General features: G+C 38.5%; 1 protein-coding gene, 1 long non-coding RNA gene and 1 pseudogene across 9 annotated transcripts; 2 read left to right on the top strand and 1 right to left on the bottom strand.

The window, feature by feature from the left end:
* The first annotated feature begins 349 nt into the window (after positions 1 to 349).
* LOC140837029 (TOM1-like protein 9) lies at positions 350 to 2,470 on the top strand (annotated as a pseudogene).
* A 212-nt stretch (positions 2,471 to 2,682) lies between these two features.
* LOC140837030 (uncharacterized) lies at positions 2,683 to 16,390 on the bottom strand. Of its 8 annotated transcripts, none has more exons than XM_073203008.1 (15): positions 16,342 to 16,390; positions 16,202 to 16,263; positions 6,391 to 6,477; positions 5,694 to 5,770; positions 5,529 to 5,609; positions 5,254 to 5,382; positions 5,083 to 5,169; positions 4,650 to 4,703; positions 4,384 to 4,474; positions 4,223 to 4,293; positions 4,076 to 4,145; positions 3,896 to 3,948; positions 3,495 to 3,588; positions 3,301 to 3,398; positions 2,683 to 2,987 (listed from the first exon to the last, which is right to left on the bottom strand). In XM_073203008.1, the coding sequence occupies exons 3-15, from the start codon at positions 6,464 to 6,466 to the stop codon at positions 2,898 to 2,900; spliced, it is 1,071 nt and encodes a 356-aa protein (XP_073059109.1). In that variant the 5' UTR covers positions 6,467 to 6,477; positions 16,202 to 16,263; positions 16,342 to 16,390; the 3' UTR covers positions 2,683 to 2,897. The 8 variants fall into 8 exon arrangements, 7 of the variants coding, with proteins under 7 accessions (XP_073059109.1, XP_073059110.1, XP_073059108.1 ...); XM_073203009.1 differs by having other exon boundaries at positions 16,202 to 16,268; positions 16,342 to 16,387; XM_073203007.1 differs by having other exon boundaries at positions 6,391 to 6,600; positions 16,342 to 16,368.
* Positions 7,157 to 12,195, top strand: LOC140837031 (uncharacterized). Its single transcript, XR_012119201.1, has 3 exons — positions 7,157 to 7,243; positions 11,317 to 11,534; positions 12,157 to 12,195. It is a non-coding gene; the product is annotated as an uncharacterized lncRNA (long non-coding RNA).
* Positions 16,391 to 17,535: the final 1,145 nt, after the last annotated feature.

The following is a 17,535-nucleotide window of genomic DNA, read 5'->3' as shown; positions in this document are numbered from 1 at the left end:
TTCACAATTAGAAAACAAATGAGTGATCCACACTTTTATAGAATATATATTACATATATATCCTTATATGATTTTTTGAATTCATATTAATAAAGAAGACATTCGTGTCTTTTCACAATTGGAAAACAAATGAGTGATCCACACTTTTATAGAATATATATAGATAGATTGAATTCATATTAATAAAGAAGACATTCGTGTCTTTTCACAATTGGAAAACAAATGAGTGATCCACACTTTTATAGAATATATAGATATATAGATATAGATTGGTGAAGTACTTTCATTGGCTATATATATGTAAGCTAAACTAATATGATACTAATATGATGCGTAATGCTTCGAAATATTTTGATAAACTATGAGATATTGACAATTTATGTGTTTTTTTGGATGTCAGGGGATCAAACAGGAGGTCCTTGTTGATCTGGTGGAACAGTGTCGTACATACAAGCAAAGAGTAGTGCACCTTGTCAACTCGACTTCGTAAGGCCTTGTCTTACTTCTACTCCTACTTGTCATGTGTTTTTGTTTTGTTGATATTTGGTTCTCCAGGTCCCATCTTTGGATGTTTACTTGTCCTTTTCTTTAAACTAAGGTTTTTTCTAAAGCTGAACAATTGGCTAGATCCTTAAAGATGGAGCACTCTATGGAACCTCATGCAGTCTTTTGAGCATATGTCACATTCTGTATTGCAACAGATGAAAATGTGATTTTGTACGAGTTATATCTCACTCTCAGTTATGCTCCCCATTGCTGAATGTGGTTATTTTTCCTGATATAGGGATGAATCACTTTTATGTCAAGGACTCGCACTGAACGATGATTTGCAGCGGGTACTGGCTAAGCACGAGTCAATTGCCTCCAGAACTACCTCAGTTCAATCTGAGAATCCAAAGCCTGAACCTACTCAAGCCTTGGTCAATATTGACTCTCCTCTTATAGACACTGGCGACAGCAGTCAATCAGACAGAGGGTAAATTTTTTATTGTTTATTTATTGAACTGTGATAGATTTTTATAAGGAAATTTATTGTCCAAAAATAAATATTTTTGTTAATACTCTATGATTCAGATGACAATTCCTTCTTGCTTGTGTACAAGTTGACCATTAAAAAGAAGTTGGATTTAACGAACTCAGACGTGAGTACCATTTGCAGATCTACATCCAGTACTAGCTTAGGGACACAGTTACTACTCCCTGCTCCTGTGGAAACTAATAGCCAGTCCACAACTTCAACCAATGCTGATCATAAGATAGATCTTTTGAGTGGTGATGACTTCAACTCGCCTACAGCAAATTCACGGGCACTTGTTTCTGTGGGAGAGCCTCATCCAGCAAGTCCTGTTGCATCACAGCAGAATGCTCTCGCTCTTGTTGACATGTTTTCACAGTCATAACAATCAACCTGCGAATCCCATTGGGCAGGTAAGTCCTTCATCATACCAGTTTCAGCAACCAAATTTCCAATCTCCACAACCTTCGGTTTATCCAAATGGGGGTAGTGTGTCTGGTCCAATGCTACCCCAATATGAACAGTCAGTGCATTCTCAAGCCTCTTCTTCTGCGTGGAATGGTCAGATAACCCAGCAACAGCAGCCAGCTTCCCCTTCTTATGGTTCACCTCTAATTTATTCTTCATTTTAATTATTATGTATAGTTTGTTGGTGTTAAGTTCTTGATTTTGGATAACCACTCTTTGCCCTGCCCTCACCAAAGAAAAATAAATAAATATTAGCCATTTGAGCTGCACCTATTTGTCCAACAGGTGCTCAAAGTGGCGGTGCATTTCCACCTCCACCATGGGAAGCTCAGCTAGACGACTCTCGGCCAGCCATTAACCACCCTCAACAAATGCAAGTCACGAATGTAGCCGTTCATCTCCAGCCATCACCTAACGGAACATATATTCCAGGATCACCAACTGTGCCAATCACCGGTAGCCATTTCTCGAGGATGAATAGTCTTCCAGTGCAGAACCAAATAGTGCCTCAACCTGTCCAGAATCAGCTACCCATGGGGATGTATCCTCAGCCTCTGCAATCGGGCCAGATGAGTTATGTGTATTCTCAACAGACGTATGGAGACCAAACAGTTCCCTATGGCTACAGCTATGGTTGTGGCTATGGATATGTCCAAGGCCCACAGTATAATGCTCAATTCCTTGAACAAAACATGTCTGGATTGTCTATGAGGGATGATACCGCCTTAAGGACTAGTTCTTATGCCGTTTCCACTCCTTCCTATGTGCCCCCTGGAAAGCCCAATAAGCCAGAAGATAAACTATTTGGAGATCTTGTTGATATCACCAAGTTCAAACCAGCAAAATCCACCCCAGATGGAGCTGGGAGCTGGGAGCATGTGAGATGGACTCGTTTTGCCTGGGTCTATTCTATTTTTCTTGCTGACCAACTTCACCACCTTATTTTTTAGAGAATATATTTACGTTTACATGTATTCTTTACCTTCATCAATTGCATTGCTTGCGATTCTTTACCTCCAGCATTTGCCTGAGTTTTAGTTTTCCCGTTTTGGGTCATAATTGCTCGAACATTCTCGCTCACGTTTCTGATGTTCTAATTTCGGTTGTTCAAATCTAGCTGAATGCCAGCTTTTCTCTTCATGAAAAGAATAGTATGTTATTTTATTGGACAGGATAATTATGCCATTTGAAATCTTGCGTTGAGCTAAAATAATTGATAAAATAATCTGACAATTAAGTTCAATACAGATGCAAATGTGATTTTCAGCTTTTGTCAATATTTTTGACATAGGAGGAACTGGATTACGCATCTCTATTACTTTGAGATCAGAACAACTATTAAAACGCAACATGCTCTCGGCCTTGTCGCTTATGATAAGTATGGGATACTGAATTTGTTGTGGAAAGTTTACCTTCATGGAGTGAAGTGTTGATCGAACCAATCACTGGCCAGTTTGACCATCAAGGGTGTCATCTGATGCCCAATCCCAGATTGTACCACCAGCTGAATAAAAGCAATTAGTTAGATTTTGATAGAAGGATTTGGATTTGAGAGAGGAATTTGAAAGAAGGATTTTAATTAACTCCATCTTATAAGAATTTGAAATTCATTACACTAGCTGATAGACAAGTTAATAATGTAACAGTAGGGATTTGAAATCCAGATTTAAAAAATGCACAAACAAGTGGAATGAAATTAAATTGTGGATTTGAAATCCTCCACTCCAAATATATCCTTAGATAAAGAAGCGCAATTATCTGCATGGGAAACGGGGAAAAAGTATGCATGAATATAAATTAGGGCCCGCGGGTCAAACCTTGAATGCTTCAAGAGAATTGGCTTTATCATAAGATTCTCTGGCTTTTGATACTGGTTGTTCCAATCCTCCAATCGGACATCGAGGATCTTTTTCCCCTGAAACGACCATAAGCTTGTTTCAGTTGAAGTGTAACAATCTCTAAGGATTAATATAATTAATTGTCGATTTTGAAGTTTAGTTAATGGCGGCACCATTCAAGATCAGCAGAGGACGTGGGGCAATGGCCGGTATTGTATGAGGAGAATCAAAACAAGAATCCAAACCAGGAGCTATCCTGTTCCATACCTGTTGAGCAATTTATGATCCATCAGGAGCTTAAATAAAATTCGGATTAAATCAAGTTTTTTTTACCAATTAAGAGCATTAAAAAAGTCTTCATGGTCCTGGTAGGAATCATTTGATGTATGCGATTTGATCAATTTCTGAAATTAGGAATCTTGTCTATTTTCGTTTGTTAAATTAAGGGTGTTTCGTTTTCTTAGTATCAGGTTATTTGTCATGATTCTGGGTTATAATATAATCATATTTTGAATGCATATACGAGAAAGATAAACCTCCAAACACCTGGCAGAGATGCAACAAGCATGTATACCTTCTCCACTACATCTTTGTTAATTGAAGTCTGGCCTAAATCAAGTCGTGCTTCTGTAACCAGGAGATTTGGAAATATCATTTATCCATTTATTTTTCCAACAAGCAAATATAAAGTTGTAGAATGAGGTAATATAATGCATTGGAAAATTGTCGGATTCCACCCAACGATCTCTCTCACCTTCAAATACAGCCTTGATGCTATCAACTCGACCTTTCCACGTATCATGTTCAATGGCCCATCGAAATCCCTTAAAAATTATGAAGTAAATATTCAGATGAAACTCAATTCTGCACATTGAAGATTCAGAAATCAGATATCACCAACCTGAACACCAATTATAGGGACAACCACTGTATAGCGAGTATCAGCAGCTGCAGCAAACCATGCTTGCATTCCTGAAGGGTTAAATTTTATCTATAAGTAGTTCCTCAGATATGAAACTTTGATACCATTACTGCATTTATCTAGGAGTGAATTTATCTGACCTCCAAGTGATTCACCGGTAATTCCTATCCGAGAAGGGTCCACGTCCTCCCTTTGAGAAAGATAATCCGCCAATTTTATTAAGTCCCATGCCTGCAAAACTCAATGTTAGCATTTTTATGGAGGAGTTTGTCGAAGTTCTCAATTTTTAAAAATTACTATTTAAAGTTTAGTTTAACTAGACAAAACAGGAGGCACGTTGTAAAAGTAAAGTCCTACGTACTAACAAGAAATGGACTAAAATAAAATCCAAAATTGGTTGTAGTACCGTATCAAAAATGAATGGCATTGTAGTGGCGTTTTTCCATGACGACATCAGGGCCTGTATAAAAACAAAGAAAGCAGGACTACAACAGCATGAGAAAATAGCTTTCAATAATACGAATAGTAGTCGGTTCTCATTAAGTAGCATGAAAGTAATGAACACATTATCGCATAAAAAGCTTCAAAAGGGAAAAATAAGTCCTTTTTTTATTCCCCATTATTCATGTTAAACATGTGCTTGCTATAAATTGTGGCAAACCACTCAGCTCAGAATGGTGAGCCATGGCAAACATGAAGGAAACTTAATGTCTTTGTCAAATCAAGGATCAAGATCTTACCATTTAAATTGTTCTCACATCGTAATTATCTTTTTTTCTGCAAATTAAATTTAATTTTGTCAAATTTTTATACAAAAAGAAAGGATCAAGTGGATGTACATCTCGATAGGTTGCCAAGCTGCTAGCACGCTCTCCATGATAACGAGAATCAATTGCTACAGCTATGTAATCCCTTGAGGCGTAAGCCTGAAATTAAGGAATTAATGAAGCAATCTCACGTTCCCAAAAATTGGTAATGCCTTGAGCATCTAAAAAAGTACTTATGATTACCTCGAGCAATGGTCGCAACCACTCTTTGCATTTATTTGTACTATGTAAGAAGACAATTGTTGGTCTTCTCTTCTCACTGGTATCTTTCAGTTTCAATATTAGAACAGGCAGGCGTCCTTGGTCCCCAGCCTGGTTGGAAACATACTAGCAAATTCATTTTGAATGCAAAGAGATATAATAACCTACTGATTAGATGCATAGTTCTGATGTTCAACACATACAAAATACGAATAGAGAAAACTGAGACAAAATCAAGAGCTGTTATAAGTAAAAACCTCCGTTATCAGGTAAAAGTTCTCCTCTTCAAGCAGTTCCTTAAAATTGGGAATGTCTTTTTTCGGACAAGATTCCATTGCCTGACGTACCACAAAACGATGATGCAGAGAAACTGTATTTTACAGGAGCATGATTAAAAAAAACATCTTGAAGCACATTTAAACCTCACTGAAGGTTGGCTTTGAGGTTTCCTGGTACAACGGATCTCGTACAGGTTGAGTAGGTTCAACAGTCCAAGGAACTGCATTAAATAAAAATATATATTTATTGGAAGGAGGATGCAGGGAAGAAATGGGGAGTGAACTTTTAAATTTGGCCAGAGGGCAAAATTAATGTCATTTTTTTCCTTAACTTTTTCATTCTCCATCGTCCACCATCAGCTTCTAAATTGGGTCTCCCAAGATAAAAGAAATAAATGAACCAGATCACGAGGTAATCTTTCTATCGACAGACCAACAAGAAGCACCTTTATATTTCACCAAGAACACACACGAACTATTCTTAAGATTCATCATAAAATGTAATCAACTATCGCCAGAAAATAGCTTTCCATTCATAATTTACCCCCCTTCCCCAGTGAACTGCTAAATAACCTAGGAAGCCATGTCTAACAGAATATCTGCGTCGCAACATATCAGAATGCAACACACTATCGAAACACATCAACAGATATCAATGTATCATTGTCTAAACACAAGTCAACATCAACTCAAAAATAGAAATCTAGCCACGGCTATCAGATATTTTTACCCGATTCATCACGTACCACATGTAAAATAAAAAAAAATATCAACAGAAGAAGCAAAAGCAGATGCCAAATGCAGAAACACAAAAAAAATGAGCTAGATCTCGCGAAAATACCTTCAGGAGTTCGACGGCTCCGGAGCATTCGCAGAAGTTCAGCACGAAGCTTCGACGCGTCTTCAGAGTATTCCATTCCCGGAGCACCTGAGTACCGTTGAGGAGTTGTAAAATAATTGGTATTCGCGTTTCTGTTGAATTTATAGTTGGAAATAGAGGGTGCATTGGGTCGCACGTGTGCGATGATGGTGTTTGGCACGCGCCATAGTACTATCATATTCACAAGAGTTGCTGATTATGGATCAGCATGAAGAGCTTATTTGCAGCAAAAGGGTGCGGGCGGTTCTGACACATTTATTTGTTTATTATTATTATTATTATTATTATATTATTATTATTATAAAATTCATTTTTATTATCATTTATCTTAACTAAAACATTGGGTCCTCATTTTCTTAATATTAATAATTGAGTATTAAATCAATTAGTTAAACTTAAAAACATGTATTCACATCATATAATTAATTAAATGCATAACCCTAATTGGTGCTATCATAAATAACAAAAATGCCAACTAACCAGCAATGTGCATCTCAACCTGTATAGCAATAAATCACCTAATATTTGATTACCCCAATATCTCATTCCATCTGCTGCATGTTAATTACAATCAAAAACATATTAAGACAAAAATAATAAAAAAAGTCTCTCTACCTCTTTTTATGATAACTCCATTGGCGTTCTCGTTATTTATGACAGATGACTTTCCACATAGCATCTCAAACTCTAACACGAGAACGCCAATGGAGTCATCATCCACGAAAGGCCTCAGCCCATTATATGCGGAACAAGAAAAGCTTGTATTAACCAAAATGAATCGCTTTTTCAAAAAACTCATCTCGAGGCCGCACTTGTTCGAATGTGATCCCATGTCTTCTTATTTTCGGAAATCTTTTGATACTCATGGGAAATTTAGGGTCCGATCCCAGCAAACGTCACTAGTCCAGACGCAAGCTTAAAAATTATCCTAAGCTTGAAATCACAAATAAGACCGTTAAGAATTATCCTGAGCCTCAATTGGTACCAGGATTGCTGCCAAGATCTATATAAGTCCAGGAGATCTTGGGTTCTAATCCTGGGGAAGGCAAAAGCTCCAGTGTCTGGGCTGGAGAAATTCTATGAGTAATGGGCCATGGGATAACCGTGTTGCATCAGTCCAACCGGGAACAGCCCATGGGCATTACACCTCCACCCTCTAACTCCTCTGCTAGGTGATACCATAGCAGGAAAATAAAATTTCAACACCTCCGCCCTCTAACTCCTCTGCCAAGCCGGGCCTTAGCAGGAAAATAAAAATTCAACACCTCCACCCTCTAACTCCTCTGCTAAGCCGGGCCTTAGCAGGAAAATAAAAATTCAACCCTTCCACCCTCTAACTCCTCTGCTAGGTGATACCATAGCAGGAAAATAAAATTTTTCTCCTCGCCGCCTCTGCTCCTCTGCTAGGCGATGCCTTAGCAGGAAAATAAAATTTTTCTCCTCCACTTTGCTCCTCTACTAGGCGATGCCTTAGTAGGAAAATTTGATTTTCTCTCTACTCCACTCTGCTCCTCTACTAGGCGATGCCTTAGCAGGAAAATTTAATTTTTCTCATTCCCAACTCTGCTCCTCTGTTAGGCGATGTCTTAGCAGGAAAATAAAATTCTTCTCCTCCACTCTGCTTCTCTACCAGGCGATGCCTTAGTAGGAAAATTTAATTCATACCATCCTCATAATACGACATCCACGAACTTAATATAAGAACTTGGCTTTATTAAATTTCAACCGATTACATATGACAAATTCAAAAACGAAATACATCAACGATAAATTCAAGATTAATATTTCTTAAGGAGGTAAGCGTTCAAGGGCCTCTTTAAAGCCTTACCCAGCGTATTCTCCAACTCTTCTATCTGCTCTCACTGTACCTTTCTCAGGACCAAGTCAGCAACTTCTTCTTTTCCTAACCATATTTACCTCCACACGCGCCCTCTTCCCCTCTCCTTTCACTATCCCCTCATAACACCGACGCGCGACCCTCTGATCCCCGCATAAGACTCCAACCTCCTTCCCTACAGGAACCTTCAACTTCTGATGATGCGTGGACGCTACAGCTCTGAAATCCTTTAGGCCTGGTCGCCTCAGAATTCCAATGTAAGCTGATGGGGTGTCCACCACAGTAAATGTGGTCATCTTTGTTACCCACCGAGGCTCATGTCCCAAAGATAGAGGAAGGACAATCTGACCGAGCGGGATGGCATGTCCTGCAAATCCATATAGAGGAGTAGAGATCGGCTCGAACTCAAATCCTTCCACCTTCATCTGATCCAGAGTGCTCTTGAACAGGATATTAACAGAGCTTCCATTATCAATAAAGATTCGTGCCACATCGTAATTGGCAACGGTGGCCGTCACCACCAAGGCATCGTTATGAGGAGCCACGATACCTCGAAGGTCTTCCGGCCCAAAACTGATGACAGGATCCTGAGGTAGATCCGCACCCCTAGATATTTCAAAATTTTCCAACCTCCTCCCATGCGCTTTCCGAGCTCGCCCGGAATCCCCATCAGTAGCACCCCCCGAGATCATATGAATCATTCCTCTCGTAGGGTGGTTATCCTCATTCGTTCCCCTCCTCGGTTCAGCGAGCTCCCGAGGGGCATCCTGACCTCGACCTCCTCTCCTCGGCTCCTCGATCCTCTGATGTATCCACGGAGGGCTTCAACCCCGCCTAGAAGATGGGCGAGATCTCAGTTCACTCCCGGACGAAGATCCTTCTTGTCTACCCCGCATCGGAGGTCGAGCACTGCTCTCAACCCTCTGCGACTTCTCTCCCCTCTCTCCTGACTCCCTCACCTCCATCACTTTATCCCGATTCATATCCAGAGGAACATGAGATGAGAATTGTCCTCTACTTCTAGCTCTGTCCTCCTCTCTTTCCCCCGTACCCCTCTTCCTTCCTCCTTTCTCAACTCCCTCAACTCTACTTCCTCCTGGTCTGTTCTTCATCCTTCTGTACAGTTGGGCATCTTCCAAATTCACATACTTCTCCGCCCGAGCCAACAGGTCATCATAGCTCGACGGAAGCTTTTTGACCAGTGACTTAAAAAACTCCCCTCCCCTTAGTCCTTGTGTGAAGGCACTTATCATGATGTCAAAGGTAGCTGCTGGTATCTCCAGCGCTGCATTGTTAAAACGCTGGACAAATTCCCGCAAAGTCTCGGACTCCTGTTGTTTCATCACGAACAAGCTCAAATAATTCTTTTGGTGCTTCTTGCTGCTGGCGAACCGGTGCAAGAAAGCTGTAGCAAAATCCTCGAAAGACTGTATGGAGTTGGGCTGCAGGGTATTAAACCATTGCTGGGCTGACCTCACCAACGTGCCCAGAAACACCCTGCACCTGACTCCATCTGAGTATTGGTGCAACAGAGCCGCATTCTCAAATCTCCCCAAGTGTTCTTCGGGGTCTGTATGTCCGTCATATTCTCCCACGTTTGATTGTCGGAAATTTGTAGGAAGCCCTTCTTCCAAGATGGCTAGTGAAAAAAGGCTTTCTTTCTTGGGTACCGGCGCCCTGCTTCCTACCTGCTCCCTCAACCTCCGTATCTCCTTCCACATCTCCTCCATCTCACTAATCAGTTCCCCACATTCTCATTGGGACGGGTTTGCTCGACCCTTGTCTCGTGAATGGGCTGTTCAGTTCTTGTCTCTTGACGAGGTTGTTCCTGTCTCATCTCAAGACGCGGTTGTTCCTGTCTTGCCTCAGCATGAGATGGTTCGGGTCCCCTCCGAGGACGCAATGATACTGAGGTGGCTCTCCCACTACCTCTCTTCCTTACCATATCTACGTCTCAACTCAAAGTTTCCCACAGACGGCGCCAAGTGACACTCACGGGAAATTTAGGGTCCAATCCCAGCAAGCGTCACTAGTTCAGACGCAGGCTTAAAAATTATCCTGAGCCTGAAATCACAAATAAGACCGTTAGAAGGGGGCCAGGAGGGTGTCCTGGCGTAGCCCCTCCGACGCTCAAGTCAGAGACTGAGGATATATGGGGGTTGCAGCTAAGGGTGCTGCTGAAAACAATATATTGAATCCAAGAATGAGACACCCAAACCTGGTATTTATAGGAGAATACATGGGCACTTGGTGGGCCTGTCTTCCATGTGGGCTAGGGATGGGCCAGGAGTAGGGGCCCATCCATGGGGTATCACCTTTAATTCAAACTAGTGCATGCACATTGATATCCATGTTTCAGTTTAAGAGTTATTAGATTGTGATTTCATTAAAATGCAGTGTTATGAATATCTCGACATATATGTTGAAGAAACTAAAGAAACACACAAAATGGACAATGACGTTCACCAACACATCTGCGGATGGAATTTTAAATCTGTAGCTTTGAATAAGGAATGCCAAGTCAAAGTCGTTGAATCAATTCCATGAAAGTGACAGTGAAGTTGGCAATTTTGATTTTTGGGTGCTAATTTTTTTGTTCTTTTTTTTGCTTGCCTTGTTAAAAAAGAGATAGATAGACTTTTTTCATTATTTTTGTCTTAATATGTTTTTGATTGTGATTAACATGCAGCAGATGAAATGAGATATTGGGGTAATCATTCTAATATTAGGTGATTTATTGCTATATAGGTTGAGATGCACATTGCTGGTTAGTTGCCATGTTTGTTATTTATGATAGCACCAATTAGGGTTATGCATTTAATTAATTATATGCTGTGAATACATGTTTTTAAGTTTAACTAATTGATTTAATACTCCATCATTAATATTAAGAAAATGAGGAGCCAATATTTTAGCTAAGATAAATGATAATAAAAATGAATTTTATAATAATAATAAACAAATAAATGTTTCAGAACCGCCCGCACCTTTTTGCTGCAAATAAGCTCTTCGTGCTGATCCATAATCAGCAACTCTTGTGAATATGATAGTACTATGGGCCTATGGCGCGTGCCAAACGCCATCATCGCACACGTGCGACCCAATGCACCCTCCATTTCCAACTATAAATTCAACAGAAACGCGAATACCAATTATTCTACAACTCCTCAACGGAACACAAGTGCTCCGGGAATGGAATACTCCGACGACGTGTCGAAGCTTCGTGCTGAACTTCTGCGAATGCTCCGGAGCCGTCGAACTCCTGAAGGTATTTCGCGAGCTCTATCTCATTTTTTTTGTGTTTCTGCATTCGGCATCTACTTTTGCTTCTTCTGTTGATATTTTTTTTTTATTTTACATGTGGTACGTGATGAATCAGGTAAAAATATCTGATAACTGTGGCTAGATTTCTTTTTTTGAGTTGACGTTGACTTGTGATTCGACAATGATACATTGATATCTGTTGATGTGTTTCGATAGTGTGTTGCATTCTGATATGTTGCGACGCAGATATTCTGTTAGACATGGCTTCCTAGGTTATTTAGCAGTTCATTGGGGAAAGGGGGTAAATTATGAATGGAAAGCTATTTTCTGGCGATAGTTGATTACATTTTATGAATAAATCTTAAGAATAGTTCGTGTGTGTTCTTGGTGATATATAAAGGTGCTTCTTGTTGGTCTGTCGATAGAAAGATTACTTTGTGATCTGGTTCATTTATTTCTTTTATCTTGGGAGACCCAATTTAGAAGCTGATGGTGGACGATGGAGAATGAAAAAGTTAAGAAAAAGAAATGGCATTAATTTTGCCCTCTGGCCAAATTTAAAAGTTCACTCCACATTTCTTCCCTGCATCCTCCTTCCAATAAATATATATTTTTATTTAATGCAGTTCCTTGGACTGTTGAACCTACCCAACCTGTACGACATCTCGTGGTAACAACTGTCACGCCCCGAAACTCGGGATTTGACACCGGCGTCGTTTATCAATCACATAATCGAAAAACGACCAGCCTCGTAGCACAGTATAAACCGAAACCAGTTTATTACATAAATTTGCAAAAAAAAAAAAAACAACCATTGTCTTTACAACTGAAAAGAATGCATAAATTGCGGAAGCGTTTACAATTAAAATTAACCTACTAAAAATTTGTAAAATCTTTGCAGCAACTTCTCGATATTTAAATAATTTCACCAGCCCCACAATTGATCTGACTCTTCTTCCTCAATCTGTTCTTCTGATTTGTCTGGGGAGGGGAGAGTAAGGGGTGAGTATTTTGGGAAATACTCAGCAAGTGGGGCCGTTCGAGTACACAACAACATGCATATAAAATTCGAAATACATACACACACACACACACCATGCATATTTTGACTCATACCACATTCATATCCTTGACCTGACACTGAGATTCCTCTACTGTCAATGGTTTACTGACGTCAGTCCCTAATTTTTATTCCTCTAAGGGGGCGAGGCCGAATCGGTTATATCCCCACCGTATGAGGGTCATATCATTGTTGGGATTCCCTCCCATTTCAAGTCGAATCCTCACAGTGTCAACATAAAACTTATGCAGAAATCATAACCAGAAGGGGTAGAAGAAGAATTGTACTCGACCGAAATTTCGAAAATATGAAAATGCATACACAAAAAAATTACGCATTTAAAACAAGCCCACTAACCTTAAACTTCTTGAAGACAAACGTAAAAACCACGGTGGCTGGACTGCGGCAGCGCTTCGCTGTGCTCGAAAAATCCTGAGAAAACTAGAGGGGATTTTCGAAAATATGCTTTAATTTGTAGGTGTGATTTTTGAGTCAGGTGGCCCTCCTATTTATAGGGGTTGGCTGCTATCTCGATGGGTATCATCCGAGTATCAAATCTTCATCAAAAATCGTGATCTAAATCTTGGTGATACGCGAAAATCTAAATCTTCACCAAATTTTCGAAATTTATATGATATACAAACTCTTGAATTCGAAATTCTAGGGTTGGTATTATCCCATGCTTGATTTTTATCCCGTTATCAAAATTATCTCAAATCTTAGCTCTTTATCTGATTAATATCAAATAATATACGCGATATTATTATTCACTCAATCTTGGTAAAATCTTGCAAATCTTGGTACAAAATATTATTATGATAAACTCGAAATCCCAAAATACTCACCCCTTACAACCTTCCCAGATAAATCCGAAGATAAATCAGAGGAACAGGTTGAGGAAGACCAATCTTGGTAAAATCTTGCAAATCTTGGTACAAAATATTATTATGATAAACTCGAAATCCCAAAATACTCACCCCTTACAACCTTCCCAGATAAATCCGAAGATAAATCAGAGGAACAGGTTGAGGAAGAAGAGTCAGAACAGTTCTGGGGATGGTGAAATTATTTAAATTTCGAGAATTTTGCTGCAAGGATTTTAAAATTTTTAGTAGGTTAATTTTAATTGTAAACGCTTCCGCAATTTATTCACTTTTCAGTTGTAAAGACAATGGTTGTTTTTTTTGCGAATTTATGTAATAAACTGGTTTCGGTTTATACTGTGCTACGAGGCTGGTCGTTTTTCGATTATGTGATTGATGAACGACGCCGGTGTCAATCCCGAGTTTCGGGGCGTGACATTTAAGTCTTTGAATACTACAAGAATTAGTCGCTGCATGAATACATGACAATCATGACTCTTCATACCAAACATCCGCAACTTGTTCATGTCTATACAACGCGCTATTTTAGAAACATACCCATCAGAGAATCTAACTTCTTTGAGCCATCTAAAAAGCAATTGTCGGGCATGCTTGTCAAGTGTGTAATTTGTTTTCGGATATTTGTCGTCTGTTGTAGATGGATGCAACTCGGTTCTAATAATCATCTGAACAAGATCAGCTCGTGATTTGACATTATCTTTCGAAGACATTATTCTCAATATGCATGACATCCAAGTTATGTCTTATAAGGTTCGTAATCCAATATGGAAGCTCCCAAAAAACACTCCGTCTTCTCCAACGACATCTCGTCATATTACAAATTTCTTTATTGATTGTGTCAGAGCCAATCTCATACGAAGGTCTAAAACCAAACTCGTCCAACTCATTGAGTAATTCATCCCCATGTTTAGTGATAGGAGCCGACTGCAACACTTGTCTATCTCTTAGAAACATTGTCTTATTACGACGCAATGGGTGATCTTCAGGTAGAAACTTCCGATGATTGTCGAACCATGATGTCTTGCCACTATATGGCAAAGTAAAAGCGTCTGAAGCAGACATGCAGTGAGGACATGCTTGTTTTCCGGCAGTGCTCCAACCAGACAACATTGCGTATGCGGGAAAATCGCTTATCGTCCACATCAAAGCAACCCACATATTAAAATTTTGTTGGGCGTGAATGTCGTATGTGAGAACACCATTACACCATAAAGATTGAAGCTCGGCAATTAACGGCTGAAGGAATACGTCCAGTTTGTCTTTTGGGTTACTCGGTCTAGGTGCAATCACAGACAAGAACATGTATTCGTCTTTCACACACATTCAAGGTGGTAAATTGTATGGAGTAACAATGATAGGCCATGACGAATACTGCTGGTCACTTTGTCCAAACGGTTGAAATCCATCTATTGATAATCCTAATCTCACATTTCGAATTTCTGATAAAAAAGATGGATGCAAAACGTCAAAATGACACCACGCTGTACAATCAGAAGGATGTGTCATAGTGTCACCGTCAAAATGGTGATCATTATGCCAATGCATATGTGATATAGCTTTCGAAGCATACTACCTTTGCAAACGTGGAGTGATCGAAAAATAATACATCAACTTATATGGAATTCCCTTCTTCTCAGGATTTTGAGATCGACTTCTACTATATTTGTACCGAGGATGTTCACATATCTTACACTGTTAAAACAACGTCGACACCCCAGTATCATACAATTATTCTTGCATGCATCAATCTTTTCAAACAGAAGCCCTAGATCTTTGATAATTTTCTTGGTCGCGTAAAAACTCTCAGGGACGTAGTTATCAGAAGGACATAACTCTGACATGAGGTGACACATGTCATTGTAATTGTGCTCAGACATGTTGTGTTCATGTTTCATCTTCAGTAACCGAGCGAGCACAGAACACAGAATGACCGTGTGGATTTCCATCCCAAATTTCTTTCTCGGCTGATTTAATGCATTCATACAATGATTTAATATAACTGTTTGGACTTTCAGGAACTTCGGGAACAGTATTTATTGTTGGATTTTCTTCACCAAAATTCTCATTCTCATTTTCAGGGTTCTCTTCAAAGTTAACATTTTCTTCAATAGTATCAAAAAAATTCGGAAATGTAATTTGAGCAATTGGTGGTGCAACACGAAACACGAACGAAGATGACGAAGGAGCTTCCATATTAAGATTAGGATATGACGGATTAATGTATTCTTCTCCATGAACCAATTATAGTAATCCAGAACAAATCCATAACGATTGAGATGTACCTTGACGGTATCTTCATCTAAATATATTTTGTTCTGACATTTTTTTCGATTGCAAGGACAAAGAATATTTCCATTTAATAAACACTCAGGATAACTAAGTGCGAATGTTACAAACGACTCTACACCAACACAATATTCAGCCGTTAGAAATCCATTCTCCAAACGACGATACATCCAATTTCTATCGTTATCCATTTTATCCTAAAAAAATAAATAAACTATATCTTACTTAATCGCTATCATTTACCAATTAATTAAAATTAAAAAAAATTAAAATTCAACAACATAATTAGACAAATTTATTAATTTTAATGTTGACAATTTATATAAATTAAATTATATAATATTTTTAATAAAAATTTAACCATGTAATATATTATTTAATTTCCAAATAACATGCAATAAAAACAAATTAAACGTGTATAAATCTATTAAAAAAACGTACAAACTGGTCGTAGAAGACGTCGGAGCACCGTACCCGTGCAAAAAAATCAAGTGGAAAAATACCTGCACTACAAGCTAACAAAATTCATTATATATACCAACACTCGGAAATTTCCAAGAATTGAAACGCAAAAAATTTACCCTAAATCGAAACTAAAATCGTTCAAGAGATAAATTTATCGCGTGTGTGAAGTGGTGTGGAGGGAAATGGACTGGGAATGCGGGTATTTATAGACATTGTGCGACGGTTTCTTCTAAAACCGTCGCAAGTAGCGACGGTTATGAAATAAACCGTCGCTTTTAGCGACGGTTTATTAATCTGTCTTTAATAGCAACGAAGTAAAAAAACCGTCGTCGATCTAAGTAGCGGCAGTTTATCTAAAACCGTCGCTAATTTATCGGCGACGGATTAAATAAACCGTCGCTATGAGGGACGGATTAAGTAAACCGTCGCTATTAGCGACGGGTGTATTAATCCGTCACTAATAGCGACGGTTTAAGAAAACTGTCGTTGTTAAAGTAGCGACGGTTTTCCTTACATCGGCTATATTTAGCGGTTAGTGATATGTTTTTACATGTACTTTTTAATACTTGAATATGATTGGTGAGTCTTTAGATTCAGTATGCTTGAATGACGTATGTGAGAATGATGTTAATGATGGACAACGGCAAAGTGGTTCGGAGGAGTGAAAGGATGGCATGAAACGATACGAGACTTTGTTATGTTTTCTTTAAATTTTAACTTGACAAACACTAGTTATGTTCTGTATACTAATTGTAAACTTAACCCAGAACAAATTAGCAAAAATAATGACAAACTATCACAAGAAAATAAATAAATAGATATTGTTAATATAATTGCTAAATTTTTATATCAAAAGTGGTTTAATTTGAAAGTATAAGTCAAAACTACACCTATTTCACTAAATAAATACAAATTACAACAATTAACACATTAAAAATTTGCAAAAGTTTTCATATGAAAATTGACTACATAATAAAAGATTATTCTAAAAAAATGGTACAAGCATACAACACATGTATACAAATACTAATATGTAGAACGGTTGTCGTTTTTTTTTCCTTACAAAGGCAATAGTGTCATTTTAGAATGACAAAAATGGTAAAAAAAAATATTATTTAAAATATTAAATGCAATAAACTTAAACAAAATAAGAACAAAACAAGGGAGTACTTTTTTTTTTCGTTTTTTCATCGAGTTTTCAAAACTATTGAAGGATGCTTTATAGGCTCCCAAATACGGCCATAGATAAATATAAGATAATACCTTGGTGTACATAGAAAACATTTGTAGAGTTGTAGGGTTGTGCAATT

This window comes from Primulina eburnea, chromosome 7, assembly GCF_022965805.1.
Source record: "Primulina eburnea isolate SZY01 chromosome 7, ASM2296580v1, whole genome shotgun sequence".
NCBI lineage: Eukaryota > Viridiplantae > Streptophyta > Magnoliopsida > Lamiales > Gesneriaceae > Primulina > Primulina eburnea.
Note: the sequence above shows the minus strand (reverse complement) of the source record. Positions and strands in the feature narration are given on the sequence as shown.